At 39.3% G+C, this 20,895-nt stretch overlaps 1 protein-coding gene across 16 annotated transcripts in view; it reads right to left on the bottom strand.

Moving 5' to 3' along the window:
• The window catches only part of SYNE1 (spectrin repeat containing nuclear envelope protein 1), a 494,933-nt gene that overhangs the window by 133,710 nt on the left and 340,328 nt on the right, over positions 1-20,895 (bottom strand). For all 16 annotated transcript variants that reach the window (XM_044924087.2, XM_044924084.2, XM_044924085.2 and 13 more), the window contains 6 exons: positions 19,959-20,068; positions 14,301-14,457; positions 10,308-10,439; positions 9,975-10,130; positions 9,034-9,243; positions 3,006-3,107 (listed from right to left, as the gene is read on the bottom strand). In XM_044924087.2, coding sequence (XP_044780022.2) covers positions 3,006-3,107; positions 9,034-9,243; positions 9,975-10,130; positions 10,308-10,439; positions 14,301-14,457; positions 19,959-20,068 — 867 coding nt within the window. The remainder of the gene's footprint in view (positions 1-3,005; positions 3,108-9,033; positions 9,244-9,974; positions 10,131-10,307; positions 10,440-14,300; positions 14,458-19,958; positions 20,069-20,895) is intronic.

The raw sequence follows: 20,895 nt of genomic DNA, 5'->3' as shown, positions 1-20,895 counted from the left end.
AATAGATTATGCAGGAAAAACGAACAAACAAACAAAAACCTTAAAGTCTCCTAAAGTATCTTCAACTCCCAAATCATTAATTTACCTAGAGAGATTACAGAAGACAATGCATCGATTTAAAAAATAATAAGATACTACTACCAAAGAACACATCATTTGGAGAACCAAAAAGAGCTCTAGGAAGATTAAATGCATGAGAGTAGAAATGAAAAAGTCAATAGAAAAGTTTGGAGCTGAAACCGAGAAAGTCTTCCGAAAGCAGAACAAAAAACAAAGAGAGAAACGTCCCTTGATAAGAAAGTTAGAAGACTGGACCACAACATCCAACGTGTGCCTAAAAGGATTTTGAGAAAGGGAGACAGATAAAACAGAAGGATGCAAAATATTTCAATATGCTCATAAAATGTTTCAGAATGGAAGGATGAAGTTGCCACATCAAAAGAGTCCACTGAGTTCTCAGCCCAGAGGATACAACAGACTCTCTCCAAGGCATGTCATCATGAAATTTCAGAACACTGAGACCTTTGGGAATCAGAACAATTTTACATTCCTCAAGCCAACACTGGAAGCTAGGAAACAATACAGGAGAAGCCTCAAAACTCTAAAGAGTCCACCAAGAATTCTATAAAGAGCCAAGTAATCAATAGAATGTGAGTACAGTACTAGAACACTTTGAGACATGGAAAAATTGAAAAATATATCTAGCATGCATCCATTCTTAGCAAGGATGTACGCTGATAAAACAAGGAAGCAAGACAATAAGAAGAAAGACGTGGTTTGGACTCAGGGAAGACAAGACCCAACAGAAGGGAGAGGTGAAGGGGATTCTCAGAACGACAGTAAAAGGGAGATCCCAGGAGACAGCTTTGCACCAGGGTTCAGACACAGGTCTGTTCTAGGTTGGAATGACATGACTCAGAATACGAACATATCCCCTTGCCTTCTGCCACTGTTACCTCCTCAACTCAAGGAGGGTAGAAATGGAATTAGCACTTTTTACAGTTTTATAATAATAATCCATTTATTCAATGAAATAACTGAGTAATTTTTTATCTTTGAAATTGACATTGGTTATGTTGGCCAATAGTACAGGTGTTACTTGTAATAATACCTAACCTAAATTTCACATTAGAAATTCAAAACAAAGCATTCTTTGGGCTGCTCAAATTTTTTTTTACATCAGCTAACATTACAAGCCAAAACATAAAAATTAAGGTCCTTTCAAGTAGGAGATGGAGAAGGCATTGGCATCCCACTCCAGCACTCTTGCCTGGAAAATCCATGGACGGATGAGCCTGGTGGGCTGCAGTCCATGGGGTTGCTAAGAGTCGGACATGACTGAGCGACTTCACTTTCACTTTTCACTATCATGCATTGAAGAAGGAAATGGCAACCTACTCCAGTGTTCCCAGGGATGGGGAAGCCTGGTGGGCTGCCGTCTATGGGGTCGCACAGTGTCGGACATGACTGAAGCGACTTAGCAGCAGCAGCAGCAGCAAGTAGGAGATACGATATGAACGAATTATTTTTCAATTTGGGAAAAATGAGGGCTCTCTTTAAAAAGAAAAACAGGTGAAATTATGGTAAAGAAAGATACATATTCAGATATAATTTTGCAAATTATTTTAAATGGTGAAAGAGAAAAAGAGAGATCTCCTATAGAGAAATATTTGGGGTGATTTCTATGGTATGTATTTATGATAGTATGATCACAATTAACACTTTTACTAACTATTGACAGATATAACCAATGTAAATTCCAAAAAATATATTTCTTGATTATTTAATTGAACAAATGGTGATTTCTATTTCAGGGGATTTCTTAGGGCCTACCCATAGAACCATTAGCAGTCTGCTAAAATTAAGGTATGCCATTCTATTAAAACACACGTTTTCATAATGACTTAGCTTGTGAAATGGGATATTCTTTGTGGCATCCTTGCCATTTCTTGTCTCCTCCCCATTTTCACTGCCACTATGACAGTTTGAATTCTTATTCCTTCTCCTCAGAGCAGCTATGGGAGGCCTCAGGAGGATACCCTGCTTCCTGACCCTGGAGTTGCCATGCCAACCACCTGGAAGCAGGAGGTAACACTGCCACTCATCCTCACCCTATGAACATCCCAAGTGACTTTCCGCTGCCAGTGGTCTCTGAGGTGGGTGTAAGTACTCAGAAATGAATAAGAAGGTCTGTGAGAGAGAAACACTATGTCTTTCATTTATATTCAACCACATGCATTTTAAATGATCATTTGCATGTATACTTTATGACACACTACCCACTTATAATTTATAAATAAGTAAATATACATACATTATGGTATGTGCCTATTGTTTTAACCAATGAAGCAGGAAATCAATAAAGCTCACCATTCATTCGTGGAACAAGGCCCAATTCTCTGACATTCAATAGGCTCCACAGGTTGCCTCAGATTTTCTCTTCCCATCCTTACTTCCCCTCAGTCACTTTGGTTCACTAAGTCAGCCAAACAGGATTACTTGCTTTCCTCCCAAAGTGTCCTGAATGATCTAACATTTATGCCTCTGTTCTTCTGCTCTTTGCTAGACTATCTTTCTTCCCAATCTCTGTGTATCCAAACGTCTAAGTCCAGTTCGAATTTCCCTTTACAAAATTTCTCCTTGATCCTACGGCTGGCTGGAGGTAATCCACCCATCTTCTAAACATCCACAGCGCTTCATCTGTACCACTACCAGGATGGTCTGACTGCCTATCATAAGTCATTGAGGTTCACGTCTAGTCTCACACGCCTTCAGGTCAGCATCTGTCACTGACACCTTTTCCTCTCTCACATTTCCTGGCTGCACAGAAGTAAGTAGCAGAGTCAGTGTAATCTGATGTAAACCTGGCACTTAAAAACAACACCAATGACAAACAAAAAACGCTACAGTAAGTCATCATATTCCATCAGCTGTATGGGATTTCATAGTAAACCAGATATACTCATTGCGCTTGCTCTTATGGAAAAAGCTGCAGCCGTAAATACCTCTATTTGCTCTGCCACAGGTTGTTCAAACATTTTCGCCAGCTTCTGCAGAATGATGTATTTGTGGTCAGCCAGTGATGTAACTAGCACCTTCAGATCATTCTAAGGAGGAAAGCAATAGGAAGACTTAATATGAGTAATGGGAAACTTAAAATGGTTATAAATATAACACACATTCTCAGAAATAATATATAGCTGTAGGAATTGAATTGTTTCCAGAAGAAACAATATTATCTTATGGGAAGATAAAAGGAACTGGTAACAATTTATACAAGTGCTAAAACTGACTTTTGAAGAATTTTACAAACCATTTCCAACTCAACACAGATGAAGGAGACAAAGTTTACAAATAAAAAACAATACTGGTAACTTTAATCTTGTTATTTCTGTAATAAGTGAGCACATTTAAACAGAAATATGGCAGCAGAAGCATTGCACTAAAGACTTCTACATGTAGATGTTTTCTTGTTTTGGGGAAAAATATTATTCTTAAGAATAATTATGATCCCTTTTTTCCTTTTTCCTCTCCTTCCCTCTCTGCCCTCACTTCCTTCTTCCTCCTATTTTCAAAGAATTTGCACAAGCCTATTAAAAGCCATCCAAAAGTTTAGAAAATATGCATTATTTACAGTGGCCAAAGACATATGAAAAGACAACACAAAAAGCTCTTAGCTAAGCCTATTCATAAACATTACTCATTTAAATGACCAAATATGCTTATCTTGAGTTAACTTTGTACAGAAAGGAGGTAACTATCAGAAATTTGACACTCAGTTCTAAAAGGAATAATAACCTGGAACAAAATATGAATTATAAATTTTTACATTTTTCTCCTGAAATATCAACAGATATGTTCTATTTTTTATTAGTTAAAAATGTCTCTGATGGTCTGGTTGCTCATCATAGTGTGAAGTTCAGCTCATCACATTTTCTCCACTGGGAACTGATAGCATGTGCATATGTCACCAAGATGCAAGAATTCTGTCTCAGGAGAATGATAATCACATCAAGGAAGAAAGTCTTTAAGGAAATATGGAAGCATTATAATACAAAATGCAAGGCTAAAGCAAATTAGTAGATGAATTATGCAGTTTTTAAAAAAAAAAAGAAAGAAAAGTAAAGAAACTGAACATGAGATTTAGAGAAAAGCTATACTATCCTGCTAAGTCTGACTCTGTGCAACCCCATAGACGGCAGCCCACCAGGCTCCCCCACCCCTAAGAGGCAATAATTATCCCAAAGTGAAAGTCACTCAGTGTCTGATTCTTTGTAACTCCATGGACTATATAGTCCATGGAATTCTCCAGGCCAGAATACTGGAGTGGGTAACCTTTCCCTTCTTCAGGGGATCTTCCCAACCCAGGGATTGAACCCAGGTTTCCCGCATTGCTGGCAGATTCTTTACTAGCTGAGTCACAATGGAAGTCCAAGAATACTGAAGTGGGCAGCCTATCCCCTCCCCAGCAGATCTTCCTGACCCAGGAATTGAACCGGGGTCTCATGCATTGAAGGCAGATGAGCTATCAGGGAAGCCCAAACCAACACTCAAACCTATCTGCAAGCCTAGCTGCAGACTAAATGAGAAACTGTAACAAAAGCACTGAAGAAATGCTGCCAGAAACAAGGGTTGTGCTTATAAGTTATGGTAATGCTTCTGTCATTCAGCTGTGTTGAGGGCCAGGTCACATGGGCCATTAGAACCATGACATAGTTATCTGTTTGCATGCACAAGAAGAGATGGTCTCATTCACTTGAACAGATTCAAAAGAAATCAAGTTCCTGTTATCTACATGCATTTAGAAAAATATTAGTTCAGTTACTCTAAATGAGAAGATAAGTACAAATAACATGAGTTAAGAAATGAAGAGGGTGTTTGTATTATCTGTACATCAATTTCACATTTTTAAGAGCATATTTTCTGTCTTGCTAACATATTCTCCTCCAGGTAACAGAGAAGAAAGTTCACATTTCTGAAAGCTGCAATAATTACTAGAAGAGATTAGCCAAGAAGACAGTAAAGCAGAGAACAGGACTGATTTAAAGGTTACTAAATAAAAGACTTTATTTTATCTTATTTATTTATTTTTTGGCCATGCTATGTGGTATGTGGGATGTTAGTTCCCTGAACCCATGCCTGCTACACTGGGAGTCTGGAGTCTTGTTCACTGGACCACCAAGGAAGTCGCTAAATAAAAGACTTTATGAGAAGGAAATGGCAACCCACTCCAGTATTCTTGCCTGGGGAATGCTGCAGACAAAGAAGCCTGGAGGGCTACAGTTGATGGTGTCGAAAAGAGTCAGACATGAATTAGTGACTAATCAACAACAAATTGTCTGGATAGAATAGTTTGATCATAAACATATTCTATTTAAGATTGAAAAATAATTTGTGTTATAATACAAAATAATTATTTACAAAAATAAAATATTTTAAGAGGTGCTTATAGCCACATGGATGTTCATATTTTATTAAAAATAAAAATCCAAAGGCTTTAACCATTTCTTAATACCACACTTGTGATATGTGTTCAGTTGCTCAGTCATGTTCAACTCTTTGTGGCCACATGGACTATAGCCTGCAAATCTGTTTTTCCATGGAATTTTCCAGACAAGAATACTGGAATGGGTTGCCATTTCCTACACCAAGGGATCTTCCTGAACCAAGGATCAAACATGGTCTCCTGCATCTCCTGCATTGGTAGGGGGATTCTGTACCACAGAGCCACCTGGGAAGCCCTACAATTGGGATATAGCAGGTAATTAAGGTATCTATATACTGCACATATAATAGACATCACAATTGTTTTCCTACAGTTACTGGAATTACTTGGAGAGCATGAAAAGGCAGCCTTCTAGCTGTTTAAGAAACAGGTCCAAAGAAAGTCTCGAATTTTAAAAGCATTTGTACTGCCCTGATCATTTAATAAGAAATTCTTTCATATTGCTCCTTTTTAAATACCTTGAAATATTCAATTATAAAAGTGTCCAGAAAATGTATTTTGGTTTAAGTCCACAAAAAAGCTTTTAAAATATAGAAGAGGTGATAAATAACTTGTGATTACTTGTAGATAACATATATCTACATAACACCTACCCATTCTTCCAGATTGTTTGTTGGGTATAAGGTAATATTAGCAGTTTTGCAAAAGCTAATGCTCAAAAGTTAACTGGGAAATCAAGGCTACAGCTCCAATAAGCACTGAACGGCGATAGTGTATCAGGTGCTCAGTGCAAAGTAAAATAAAATGACTCGAGACTGGTCCTTTGGCTTCCCATGTGGCTCAATGGTAAAGAATCTGCCTGCCAATTAAGGGGATGTGGACTCGATCCTCAAATCGGGAAGATCCTCTGGAGAAGGAAACAGCAACCCACTCCATTATTCTTGCCTGGAAAATTCCATGGACTGAGGAGCTATAGTCCATGGGGTCTCAGAGTTAGACATGACTTAGAGGCTAAGCACGCACACACAACTTGACTTTTAATTACATTAACATTGGAAGTCTTTCTCCCAATTAAATTGGAGCACAAACATTTTGAAACACCAGTGTTTATTTGTGAGCTGGCCACCAACAAGTAGAAACTCGGCAGAAGAAAAATAGAGAACATGATTGAAACAGAATTTCAAGATGACTTGTTCTTCTCTTGGTCCTCTACCCAAAATAAGTTGCAGAGTATTCACTTAGTTCATCTTTTACTGTGTCTGTGATTACCAGGAACTATTTAAAAGTACCAAAGACACAGTGAATGCAATTTGAAAAAGGGAAACATGGGCCCTAGCGATATATTCATTTGCACTTTTAACCCACCTCAGTCATGGCCAATAGACTAGAAAGCTGTTAAAACTCACTGCGTTCTTTTATGCAAGAGGAATTTTAGAATAATGAAACAAGTTTCTATAAGTTGCATTCCAGTTTCGCTGATTTTAGACATACACTGTGTACACATACATGCAATCAGATCTTGCATTCAAGATAAAGTACTCAAATAATCAATGCCAGGTTTTCAGATTCCAAGGGAAATGTTCCTTCCTCTCTGTGTACTATACAACGCAAGGGATACAGATGCAATGATCCAATGTAGGTCATTTTTCTAAGCCACAGATTTGAGATTATTCACCTGAGTATCTTCATTCTACCTGATAGGGTTGCCCCAGCAGTGGTCCTGCCAGCAACCCAGTCCTGCCCAATGGTCAAGAGCACTGCTCCCACCTGTCCTCACTGTTGGCCAGTGCCCACCCTCCCCCCAACCCTGGAGTTCCTCAGTTGTCCCCCTTTCCCATGTTCCCCAGATCCAAACAATCAACAAGTGCTCCCCTACTGATTTTGCCTTCCAAATATACCTTGACTAGGTTTTCTCTTCTCCATCTCCCTTGCCATCACCCTAACAATATAAAATACACAAATAATCTGAGTCAAATCCTGGTTTTAATTCTCGATGGTTAGATAAACTTGGGGCAACCGCAACCCACTCCAGTACTCTTGCCTGGAAAATCCCATGGACGGAGGAGCCTGGTAGGCTGCAGTCCATGGGGTCACTAAGAGTCGGACACAACTGAGTGACTTCACTTTCACTTTTCACTTCCATGCATTGGAGAAGGAAATGGCAACCCACTCCAGTGTTCTTGCCTGGAGAATCCCAGGGACGGGGGTAACCCCAATGAACTGCCATCCATGGGGTCACACAGAGTCGGACACGACTGAAGCGACTTAGCAGCAGATAAACTTAGACAAATATTTAACTTTTTCACTGGTTTCAGATGCTGTATCTAGTATCATAAGTACTACTATTAACAGCAACATAGTAATAAAACATGCTGAGTATTTACTATGTTTCAGATACTTTGCAAAGTATTTGACACATTTTAACTCATTTTATCTACACAAAGCCCTAAAAGGCAGTTAATATGGACATGATTTAATAGTTGAGGACACTTAAGTTAGAGAAGGAGCTAAGGTTATACTGCATCAGGTGATAAAACTATCATACTATTATTATGTCAGTAAAACACATGAAAATTTTTTTGTGAATAGAATAATGATACATAAATGCCTACAAATGTTTACAGATTTAAGAAGGCAAACTGCAGGAAGGCAGGGATAATTTGTCCCTCTAGATGGATATCTAGAAAATTCCAGTTCCTGGCTAATGGTAGATTTACTTGACATTTTATAGTACTTTTTTCCTGAAAATCAAAATTTAACATCAAATGCTTGGCTCTAAATACATGTATTGCATAAATCTATTTTATAAATCTTCTATGTTTGCTAAAAATAAAGTTCAATTAAGCCTTAATTATTCCTCAAAGATGCTTTTTATTAGAAATGAAAATCAACCCTAAAGTTTATCAGTGGCTTTTGCATTTGTTGAAGTTCGTAGTCCTAAGAAAAGTTGCTTAAGCACACAATTACTCGGAGGTGAAACTCCAGTCTGGGGCTAAAAGACAGTAAGTCTATTGAGCGAAGACTGGGAAGTAACAGAATGCATTTTTAACACAGATAGAAGTAATCAGGGCACAGCCACTTTCAGTGGCCCCCATCGGTATTATGTATCTAGGGTTGATTCTGTGTTACAGCACTTCTTTGGTCTTATGAGATGGTTGGATGGCATCACCAACTCGACAGACATGAGTTTGAATAAGCTCTGGGAGTTGGTGATGGACAGGGAAGCCTGGCGTGCTGCAGTCCATGGGGTCGCCAAGAGTCAGACACGACTGAGTGACTGAACTGAAAAGAACTGAACATCAACTGGAAATTAGCATTATAATGTGCCAGGAATATGGTTTTTACTGGTTGAATTTAAAGTTCTATTCAGTCCTCAGTCTGATTGGCTAGTTTCCTCAATGAAAAGCATAAAACATTTTGTTTTCTGTTCCTTGAATTCAATCTTGAATTCCTTGAATTGTTTTTCTGTAATGGTCATGCATTTTGTACCTTTGAAAAAAAGTAGGTCTAGATCATATCTCAGTAAGATCCTGTTTATTGTTGAATGTAGCTGGAAGATGGTGAAACACCTCTTGATAATGCCTTACCTGGAAATTTAGTATCTGCTGAAGTCTTTCCTTCATCTGATGACATCGTTGATTTACTACTGAATCTAGCAAAGATAACCTGCCCAAGAGACAACCCAAAGTGTCTTCAATAACATCTCGGTTATCACCATTCTCCGGAAAGGCTTGGGAAAACAAGTTCTTGTTCTTATCCATTTCTTCAGACATTTCCTTAATATCTTTGGCAAGAGTCTGGGATTGATAAGAAAGTACATGTCAATGTTTAGATCTATGAATTTATATATGAGTCATTTCTTCAAAGAAAGCCCATTACATTTCTCTTACTATTCAGTGATAATTATATCCAAGGCAAGCTGGGACCACTTTCATACACTTCTATAAACATTAGGCAAGTTACTGCTGGAGAGAGTTTTCTCAGAAACTTTATATCATTCACTAATAATAAAATATAATATTAATATTTGGTGAAAACATGAGTTTTCTAAAGTGCTATTTAGAAATTCATAATTATTATTTTTAGTCTGTTTTTCAAATATATTTATATATATAATTCATATATTTCTATATCATAGAAGATTTGCAATATAGAACAAGGCTTCTACAGACTCTTCAGTGTTTTCTGCCTCCTACATACACAAAAAAAAGCATAAAAATTCAAAGCCTATGAGGGAGGGGATGTATGTATAATTATGATTGATTTGCATTGTTGTAGGGCAAAAACCAATACAACATTGTAAAAAAATTTAATCGTAAATCAAAAAACAAAAATACAAAAACTAAGTATCTTTCAGAGCTTGTTCTACTTAGGCAATTCTTTTCTGCTCTACGCTGCTTGGAAATACACATTTGTACCTTAGTAGAACTGTTTTATGCTTCACCTTCTTTATACATAACATTAATTACCCAATGTCAGCATTTAAGTGCTTTGTAACGTACCCTCAGACACAAGCTGCCACGCTTACCTCTTGGTTGAAGATGCAAGTTTCCGTCTCTTCTGGTAAAAGGGCTGTGGCAACAAATAACCGTTCCTCTACATCATCCAGCCAGGTAGAGGTGGCCGAGACCCCATCATACAACTTCTGTTCCAAATCAACGTTCTGCTTCTTTGTCCCTCCACCCTGAGAAACAAAAGGGAAGGACAAAGAAGTCATTAGAGCATTTTGAGGAGTCAAAGAAAGATACCAGGATGAGATGCAGGGGTCCAGGGGCTCTGCCTTTCCAGTCTCAACAGCTCAGCTCAGGGGATGGGGAACCTCAAGGGGTCCCAGATCCACACACCAAGCACACAGCCCCACCTGGGATGAAACCTCCTCGAAGACCTGGTTCAATCCATCCAGCAAAGACGTCACCGCAGATTTATCCTGGGCCTGTCCGTCCCCTTTGTACAGTGGCACGCCAGACAGGAGCCGATTGGGCCTGCTGTAGAGCTGGAGGCACACAGGAGAGCTTCTTTAGGACCAGACGTACTCTGTCCAGGTGTTCTCATTTAGACATGCACACTGAAACAGATGCTGGAACAACTGTGTTTATGGAAACCTCTGCTAGAAAGACGACCTCTACAACACACTATGTCCACTCAACATGGCAACCAGATTCAGCAGTGGCAATGTTTCCCGTGATGGACCAAAAAAGGAAAGAAAACAGTGGGGAAACTACCTGAATTCTCATTATAGCCTTCCTCTCAACTTATCTTGGTTTTAACACTTCTTGTTTTAGTCGATCAGTTGTGTCTGACTCTTTTGCAACCTGATGGAGTACAGCCTGCCAGACTCCTCTGTCTGTCGGATTCTCCAGGCATGAATACTGGAGTGGGTTGCCATTCTCTTCTCCAGGGGATCTTCTCGACCCAGGGATCGAACCTGGGTCTCTTGCATTGGCCGGTGGGTTCTTTAGCACTGAGCCACCTGGGAAGCCCTAGTTTTAACACTACTTATGATAACAAGGGGCTTTCCAGGTGGCACTAGTGGTAAAAAAACCCCATTTGACAGTACAGGTAGACGTAAGAGGCTGGGTTCAATCCCTGTGCCAGGAAGATCCCCTGGAGAGGGGCATGGCAACCCACTCCAGTATTATTGCCTGGAGAATTCCTCGGAAAGAGAAGCCTGGTGTGCTATAGTCCATAGGGTCGCAAACAGTCAGACACAACTGAAGCGACTCAGCACGCACGCACGCACGCATGCATGATGAAAGAATCCACCCGAAGTACTGTAACTAGATTGATCCCTTAGCTCTCATGATTCCTTTACTTCCCCCCTAAACTCTAGGTGGCTTCCCTGGTGGCTCAGATGATCCCTGGGTTGGGAAGATGCCCTGGAGAAGGGAATGACTACCCATTCCAGTACTCTTGCCAGGATAATCCCATGGACAGAGGAGCATGGTGGGCTACAGTCCATGGAATCACAAAGAGTTGGACATAACTGAAGCGAAAGAGCATAATGTCTCCCCGGTAAGGACCATGCTATGACCTAGCACTCAAACTCTTAAATGATGTTTCCAATCAAACTCAGTGCCCTATAGTTTTTTAGATCATCTCATCCTCATATTGGAGAAGGCAATGGCACCCCGCTCCAGTACTCTTGCCTGGAAAATCCCATGGACGGAGGATCATGGTAGGCTGCAGTCCATGGGGTCGCTAAGAGTCGGACACGACTGAGCGACTTCACTTTTGACTTTTCACTTTCATGCATTGGAGGAGGAAATGGCAACCCACTCCAGTGTTCTTGCCTGGAGAATCCCATGGACAGAGGAGCCTGGTGGGCTGCCGTCTATGGGGTCGCACAGAGTCGGACACGACTGAAACAACTTAGCAGCAGCAGCAGCAGCATCCTCATCTTACTTTTCAGCTTGATTACTCATTATCCTCTAAACACACCAGCTTCATTCCCCACTGTGGCTGGAATGCCCACCACCCAACACCTCTCTGTAATCCACTGTCTTAAATTCCACATCACCCCTACAGCTGCTTCCCACTTTTTAATAAATTTTGTTTCCTTTTTAATTCCTGCTTGTGGAGCCCCCCTGGCTGCTTCATTTTTCAGAAATGTAGAACACAGTTTCTTAGTTGTGTTACAGTACCTAGGAGCAGGAAGTCATATCTCATCCTGAAGCCAGGTGGGCTGTTCTGCACAGAGATGCTAAATACAGTGAAGGTGAACAAAGAAACACTGCTCTGAGAGAGAGATGCCTTTCAACCTAGTCTACATGAGGCCAGAAAAAGTAAATAAATACAAGTGCCTACTTTCACAATTGAGAATAGTACTATACCATCCAGTGTACAAACTGCCAGCAAGGTAATGTGAAAAAGGAGGAAGTTTGGAGTTAAACACACCTATGTCCCCATCCCAGATCTGCCTCTTCTTAGTCATGAGACCCTGAGGAATCTTCTAATCTTCCCAAGATTTGGGTGTATGGGTGGTTCAGTGATAGAATTCTTGCCTGCCATGAGGGATGCCCAGTCTCATTTCCCAGCCCACGCAGCCACAGGGTCCCCGGTTTTTATTCTGGGCTTCCCAGTTGGTGCTAATGGTAAAAAACCTGTCTGCCAATGCAGGAGACATGGGTTCAACTCCAAGGTCCATAAGACCCCTAGAGGAGGCCATGACAATCTACTTCAGTGTTCTTGCCTGGAAAATCCCATGTGCAGAGGAGCCTGGTGGGCTGCAGTCCATGGGGTCACAAAGAGTTGGACACGACTGAGTGACTAACACTTTTACTTGACTTAGAAAAATCAGAAAAGGCTGCAGGCCCTGATGCAGGACTGTAGGTGTTCCTCATAAACAAAGGAAAGGGGAAATCCTACAACATGCATAGCGCTGTAAAGCCCAGGAGAACTGTATCAGAAACTGGGAACTCAAGCCATGAGTCTGAGCAATGTTTGATCGGGGGTGTGAAGAAGCGTTCTTTCAAAGAGAGGTAGGAAGTCCAGGCAAAAGGTACAGGGACCTGTGTGTCAGGTGGAGTCTGTCTCTAGGACAATGACCTCTGGGAAGGGAGGGCTTTCTACTCCCCAGGACCAGAGCTGGTGACATTCCTGTGAAGGTGTTAGTCACTCAGTCATGTCTGACTCTTTGTGACCCCATGGACTGTAGCCCATCAGGTTCCTCTGGACATGGAATTCTCCAGGCAAGACATTCTTGTGGATGGTAGCAAAGAAGACTCCTGGACAGGGAGTGAGAAGGTATGAAATGCCCAAAATTTTGTAAAAGGAAACAGAAATGAATGGCTCTGTAGGATTTATACAGGGTTCCCAGTAGATGTGGGGGACACATTCTGACCTCTAGACTGGCCCCCTGCAGGTCATTGGGGCAAGGTGCACCTGTCCGAGTTCCTGCTTCATCACTTCCTGCCTTCCCCTCCCCTGGTGCTCTGTTAACTACTGACAGCCTTTCTCTCCCCAGCTCAGTCTCTCCCAGCTCCTCAGCTAAGCCTGGCCAGATCAGTGACAACAGCAGCTCCCCAGATTGCCAGTAAAGGTCCTAGAATGTACTCTGGTGATGCTACCACTGGGGAGTGGCCAGTGCAGAGCTGACCCGGGATCTGGGACAAGGCTTCTATCTTCACCACCCTACTGTACCACAGGTGTGGTGAGCATCATAGCCTTGCCCTATTAGATCTTTAAGGGGTGGATTCCTCGGACTCTCTGCTGTTCTCTGGCTTCTGCTTAGGGTGAACTAATAGCTGTTATCTATCTGGAACCTTGTGTTGCTATACTTAATTCCACTGGATTTGGCTTGCTTGGTGGAATCAAGTCCAGCATCACACAAGGCCCTGCCCATCTTGGGAACCGGCCTATAGAGGGTCGGTGACCACTGTAACTGACTCTGAATTCCCTTCCTTTAGCTCCACCGAGGTCCCAGTATGTTTCCCATTAAGATCTTCTGAAATGAGTAAATACTGGAAGTAGCAATGGAAAATAAGATAACATGGTAATTTACTGACAGATTCATAACATTTCTTTTGGCCTGGATGTGTATATCCTTAGTTTTCAAAGCTGTGGGAAACAAAAGTGGAGGCGGGGCATTGATATTTAATGGTTTCTGCTAATGAGTCATCAGATATTAATCTTCTCTGAGAACAGTATCTAGCAGTCATATAAATTTCTACATATAAATATATAATTATAAAGGGATATGTGAAACAGGCTTGTTAAGAGTGTAGGATGAGTCATTTGTTTTGTCTTCTTTTTGAATTGATAATGAAATATGGATTGCTGCAGTTACATTCATTCCCATAGCATAAGCTGCAAATCTTCTCTGTTAGTTAATATGGAAAAGCAAAATGTTCAGTACCACTTGCTCTTGTTCCTGCTCCAGAACATTCTGAAGTAGTTTCTGCTTGGTGCTAAATTCTTGATGTAGGCTTTCCCATTTCATTCTCATCTGGTCTTCAGCAGGTGATTTCTCCCCTTCCATCCCCAACTCCTGGGATAACACATCAGGTTTTTCGCTATTAGAAGAATAAATAATCTAAGTTTACAATGTGCATAAAAAGGCAATAAGTTCTAGGTAATTTATTACGTGCACTAGATCTGGCCTCTACAATTGGAACCAGATTATCTCAGACATTGGCTTACACTTTAAAAATATAAATTAAAATGGAAAACTTGAGACTAATAGTAAAACAAGTATATTCTTACTGATCTTAAAATTGAACCATGAGGACAATAAATTAAAAAAAAAAACTGAAAATAGCTCAGCATTAAAGATAAAAATAATTGTAACTTTTAAAATCAGAAAGCATATGATCAGAGCAGTAGCCTTTGACAAAGAGCCCACAAATTAAAAAACCCTAACAATATTGCCTAGTCTATTGAGAGTTTTTACCCTGAGTCTAAAGAAAATACTACAGATCAGGTTTCAGGACATGGAGCAGGAGCACAGAAGGGGGAAGGAAGGCACAGCAGTATCATCCTTAAAGAGGCAACAGTGTGGCCTCTGTGATGACTATGGGTTTGGAGGTGAGACAGATCAGGGTTCCATTACAGAATGTTAGATCTGTAACTTTGAGCAATTTGCTTCATTTCTCAGAGTCCCAACTGTCTCATCTTTAAAATGAAGGTCGTACTTACCATGCAGAAGTATGAGAATTAAATTTAGAGAAGAGATGAATAATGCCTCTGACCCTATCTGATAAAAAACAGCCACTAAATCAGTGGGGCCTAACGCTGATGGTAATGGCAACGATAAGAACCTGGGAGACTCTAGATTCAGTAGGTCCTAGTTTGTATATAGGGGTTTTGAAGTCCGAACTAGAATCATGTCATCCAAAAGCCATATTATGCTAGAGAGTCATTGTTATTTTAATGGAAACTTTTGATCAGGTGAAGGAAAAAAAAATAAAAACCTTATTGGCAGAATATTACACACTACACCAAAGCCAACTCATTTCAGATTAAGTATTGAATACAATGGTTTCTTCAAGTAAGTTTGTTGAAGAAAGCCTTAAAAAAGGATCTATAAGGCTATGAGGCAAGAGTTCTACTTCTAGGATATATCTTAGAGAATCTTTCTCACCTACACACTTAAAGACGTGTAAGAAAGCTAAGTTTGGCAGTACTAGTAAGGACTTCCCTGGCAGTCCAGTGGTTAAGACTCTGTGCTTCCACTATAGGGGGTGCAGGCTTCATCCCTGGGGGGAACTAAGGTCCAACATGTCGCAGGAAATGATCAAAAATTAAAATAAAAAAATGCCAGGAAAAGCAAAAAAAAAAAAAAATGGCAATAGTGTAAAGGCCCATCAAGAAGAAAACAGGTGAGTTGTTATTATCACAAGATAAAATACTCTTAAGCAGTCAAAATGAAAAAACTAGATCTATATGTATCAACATGCATTGATCTAAAAAAGTAATACTAAGTTAAAAAATAAAACTGATACTTCTAATTTTGTTGGTTATATTAGTCTCTGGATTTTCTGCTTTTTAAAAATCGTTTAAAATAAAAAATGCTTTAAAATTCTTCTGACATTAGGGCTTCCCTGGTGGCTCGGTGGTAAAGAATCCGCCTGCCAATGCAGGAGACGGGGGTTCAATCCCTGGTCTGGGAAGATCCCACATGCCATGGACTAACTAAGCCATGGACCAACTAAGCCCCTAACTAACTATAGCCCATGGGCCAACTAAGCCCATAAGCCACAACTATTGTGCCAGTGTTCTAGAGCCCAGGAACCACAAGAGAAGCCACCGCAGTGAGAAGCCTACACACAGAAACTAGAGAGGAGCCCCTGCTCGCTGCATCTAGAGGAAAGCCCGAGCAGCAACAGAGACCCATCACAGCCAAAAATAAATAATTAAATAAAAATCACTTTCAAAAATTCTTCTGAAATTACATTTCTTTATTGTGTTCTTTTGAGATGGTGGACTATCATAACACTTTAAATTCATTCATGTTTATATAACAATTTAGTATATGAAACCAGAGGATATTTAATATCTATATAGTCTTATATTCAACCACTGACACATAAAATGCCACAAGCAGATCAGTTTTAAATTAGAACACAGCTTTTCTTTTCCCATAGAAAATATCCTTCCTTTCCTTTGATATTTATATTGATTAATTTCCAGTTGAATTTCCTTAGTACTCTTAGAAGTACCCTTCAGTTCTCCAGTACATCACAAAGTGGTGGTGGAGATGATTTACTCGCTCAGTCCTGTCCGACCCTTGCGACCCCGTGGACTGTAGCCCACCAGGCTCCTCTGCCCATGGGATTCTCCAGGCAAGAGTACTGGAGTGGGTTGCCATTCTCTTCTCCAGGGGATCTTCCCGACTCAGGAAACAAACCTGGGTCTCCTGCATTGCAGGCAGATTCTTTACCAACTGAGCCACCAGGGAAGTCCCACATCACAAAATACTTCTTTATTCAATGAATCTGTAACCATGAAGCAAGTCACGCCGCTCCCAAAGGGATTTTTACATAAACCAATTCACAGTTGATAGTCTTAGAAAATCAGCTAATAAGTTGACGGCTGAATATATACTCTTTTCTCCACAAATGTTATTCTGTTCTTTTAAAAATATATACATGTTTTTTCTTTTAGCTTCTGGATATTATTCAATTTATGTTTGTTTGTTTGCTTGGTATATTTACCCGAGGCTTGAAAGGCATGACTGAACTGTAATCAACTAGATTTAAAGATTTTTCTAAAGAATTTGCATAAAAATTAAAGAATTTATAAGCAGTCTTTAGACTAAATCTTACACAGAGAGCCAGTACTGAACCGCAGATTTCTCTTTAAAATAGTCTTAGATTTGAAAGAGCAATTTATAGTTGTTTGTCTTTCATCTGGGCCCTTTCCAAAGCTAAAGGCCAAGGAAAGAAAAAAAAAAAAAAATATGGCAAGAAAGCTGCAGAAGGTTCTTACAGCTGCTTTTCATGACTCTATGTATGATGAGGAAGCAACGTGTGGATGGGTTCTTTGTAAAAATAGAGTTTGGTAAAAATATTCAGAAAACCATGAGGGGTGAGTAAACATCTTAGAAGCAGAAACAGAAAAGGCAAAGTGGCAGCAAGTCTCGACTTAGTCACCATGGAAGAAACAGAGTTCCTCATTTTAGATCCATACAGATACATGTTATGGTCTTATCAGCATTTCTAAGCATGACCATAACGGAAGAATTTTTTAAATTGCATTATATTTTACCACAATTTTTACAGTATTAGGGTTATTTTTATGGAGTTCCTGATTATAGATGTTATAATCTTATTCATCTCTATTCTTTTAAATTGATTATCTATTAGCTGTTATCAATATTTTTTATTCCTTTTTCCCCCCTTGAATATCTTCCTATTTCCTAGATGTATAGAAATATATAGTCAACACTTTTGTCACATGTCAGCAACATTATGTCAGCATTAATTAAATTAAAAAAAAAAAGAAAAGGAAAGAAAACTCTCCAAAGCTGACCTTACTAAAGTTACTTTTGATCATCTACATCTAGTCTGGGTCTTACCCATACATATACTATATACTCAATTTTATATCACATTTTTTACTTGATATCATAAACTGTTAATGATATTGCTACGTAATTTTTGTTAAGATTATATAGGCAAAAATATTTTCTTAGGCTTTTTTTTTTTTTTTACTAATAGGAATTTCTGTCTTTTTATATGGTATTATAAATAGTATTTCCAAAATCACCTTTATAATATGCATTTCCTCCAAACAAATGCTCAGAACTGAGAACACCGGAGTCCACAGGATTAAAGCTATTTGAGACACGATGGTTGTCAAAGGATGCTACTACTGAATTTCAACCTTTAATACTGCACGAACACAGAGGTTTTGCTGAAACTTTTTTTAATGTTTTAGATTTTAAAGATAGCTCTCCTATGTATCTTTTCAATTGACTTTCACAGTGTTCACAGCCTTTCTGTGATGATGGCAGCCAATTATTAGTCTCATTCTACTGGTGAGCAAATGAAGTCTCGGGATTGAGTTCCTTTTCCAGGGTGACACATGCAGAAGCAGAATAAAACCCAGACCTGCCTCAACACAGGCACACTTGCACTCTGCTTCAGTTTCTTTTCCTTCCTACCTTTTAAACCAGACTCTTCAACTTGAAAATTCTCCCCTTTCTTTAAATTTTCTTTCAACGCTTTACTTTCGTGCATGTAAGACTTTCAGTCTCACTCCAAACCAGGACTCAAAGCTCAATGACTTTATATATAGAAATTATAGAAACAGATCATCAAGAAAAGTTCCCTGGTGGACCAGTGAAAAGGACTCCAGGCTTTTCACTCAGGCTTTCCAAATTCAATCGTGGTTGGGAAACTAAGATCCCACAAGCCTCATGGTGCCATCAAATTAAAAAAAAAAAAAAAAAAAGTCAATATACTTACAAGACACATACATTTATTTTTCAGAATGATATTAGAGGAAGATAGAGAAGCTCTTGTAAGGAAAATGTTTTGCAGTTAGGTAAAATCATTCAGTCGTAAACATCATGAATCTAATTTTATAATGCATTTATTATTTGACTTTCAAAAATGTACTATTAAATAAGCATCATCCCTGATCAGATATGCTAAGCATACTAGAGAAAGGAAAAGGAAGTCAGCCATTGTAATTACTAGTTATGCTGCTCAACTAAACGTTCAAAATACAAGATTTACAAGTAAAAATGAAACGATTAAATTTTTGCAAAAGATGTTCAAAATAAAATTTTAAGGAAGATGTTTACTTTTATTATTGTTTTGTCCACAGGGTATGTGAGATCTTAGTTCCCTGACAGGGATTGAACCCAGGCCCTTGGAAGTGAGAGCTGGAGTCCTAACCACTGGACCATTTTTCAAATATCAGGACAACAGCAATAAGAAGAGAACAGCAGACTGTCATCAGAGAAATGTAAAGCGAAGCCACAGTGAGGCGCCACCTCACACCTGTCGGAAGAGCTGTCACCGAAAAGACCGTACGTGGCAAATGTTGCTGAGGATGCAGAGAAAAGAGAATCATGGTACGTAGCAAATGTTGCTGAGGATGCGGAGAAAAGAGAATCATGGACACTGTTGGGGGGAATGTAAATTAGTGTAGCCACTATGGAAAACAATATGGAGGTTTCTCAAAAAGCTAAAAACAGAACTGAAATAGACTCAGCAATTCCACTCCTGGCTGTATATTTGGAGAAAATAAATTCTAATTAAAAAATATACATGTACCCTAATGTTCAGATAAAGCAACCTAAGTGTTCATCAACAGATGAATAGTTAAAGAAGATGTGATGTGTGTACACACACACACACACACGGAAAACTACTCAGCCATAAAAAAGAATGAAAAATGCTTCTATTTGCAGCAATACAGATAGACTTGGAGGGTATTATGCTTAGTGAAATAAGTGAGACAGAGAAAGACAAATACTGTATGATATCACTTAAATGTGGAATCTAAGAAATAAAACAAACTGGTGAATTAACAAAAAAATCCCCAAAGAATGAAAGAAACATACCCAACACCACCAGAGGTCTCTGCAGCTGAGTGTTGCGTTAGAATTTCCTCTCCAAGGCTGGCTACTGACTGGAGGAGGCTTTTCTGCTCTGCCAATTCCTGTTCCAACTCCTGCTCAAGGAAAAGGAAAAATAAAAACATCTTTGTTACTTTATGATTATTGTCTCCAAACACAGTTGTATGTCTAGAAAATCCTCAGAGAACTTTGGTACAATAGTATGTTTTTAAGTTAGCACATTACATAAAAGGTGTGGCTTAGGTAACTGTTCAGAGGTGCCTCCAAGTCCTCTGTAGCTTTCTTTGGCTTTGATAAAATAATGTCTAAATAATCTTGTGGGGGGGGGGCGGCGGGGTGGTAAAAACAAAGAGAAAAGAAAATTTTGCTTGGCAATGGCGCCCCCAAGTGGTCCAAAATGCACTTTCACTTTTCAAAATCGATACTCCCTTGTTCAAGCTGAAAGAGATACAGAGAGCAACAGCTCTCTTCAATTTCCCACTTGCTTGATAAACTGGATCACCACTGGACTCAGTTTTATTTTTTCACTATTGGTGAAAACGTCTCTACTCTTTGAGAAATATTTTAATATGCCGTATCCATAAAGTGAAGGTACTAATGAGATGTCATTCTTTGAGTAATCAAAAGATGTCATTCTTTGAGTAATCAAAGCTCATTTGCTTCATAGGCAGTAATTTGCAATCCTGTTTTGTGATGGCATCTACTTGAGAGTTGAAAGCAAATTTCATTTTAAAAAAATGCAACTTTTTGCATATTTACCAATTCTCAGAGGCCTTCTTGGGGCTTTTATTATATATAATAGACTCAAATTGGGGCAAGCTAGAAATAGAGGGCAGATTATAATTGAGTTACACTATTTTAAAACTAAGCTTTTCTTAGAGAACCGACTTTAAAATGACCAGTTTTCCCAGTGGTCACAAGT

The sequence above is a fragment of the Bubalus bubalis genome, chromosome 10, assembly GCF_019923935.1.
Source record: "Bubalus bubalis isolate 160015118507 breed Murrah chromosome 10, NDDB_SH_1, whole genome shotgun sequence".
In the NCBI taxonomy this organism is placed as follows: Eukaryota; Metazoa; Chordata; class Mammalia; order Artiodactyla; family Bovidae; genus Bubalus; species Bubalus bubalis.
The sequence above is the reverse complement of the archived record's forward strand: the minus strand, read 5'-3'. Positions and strand labels throughout refer to the sequence as shown.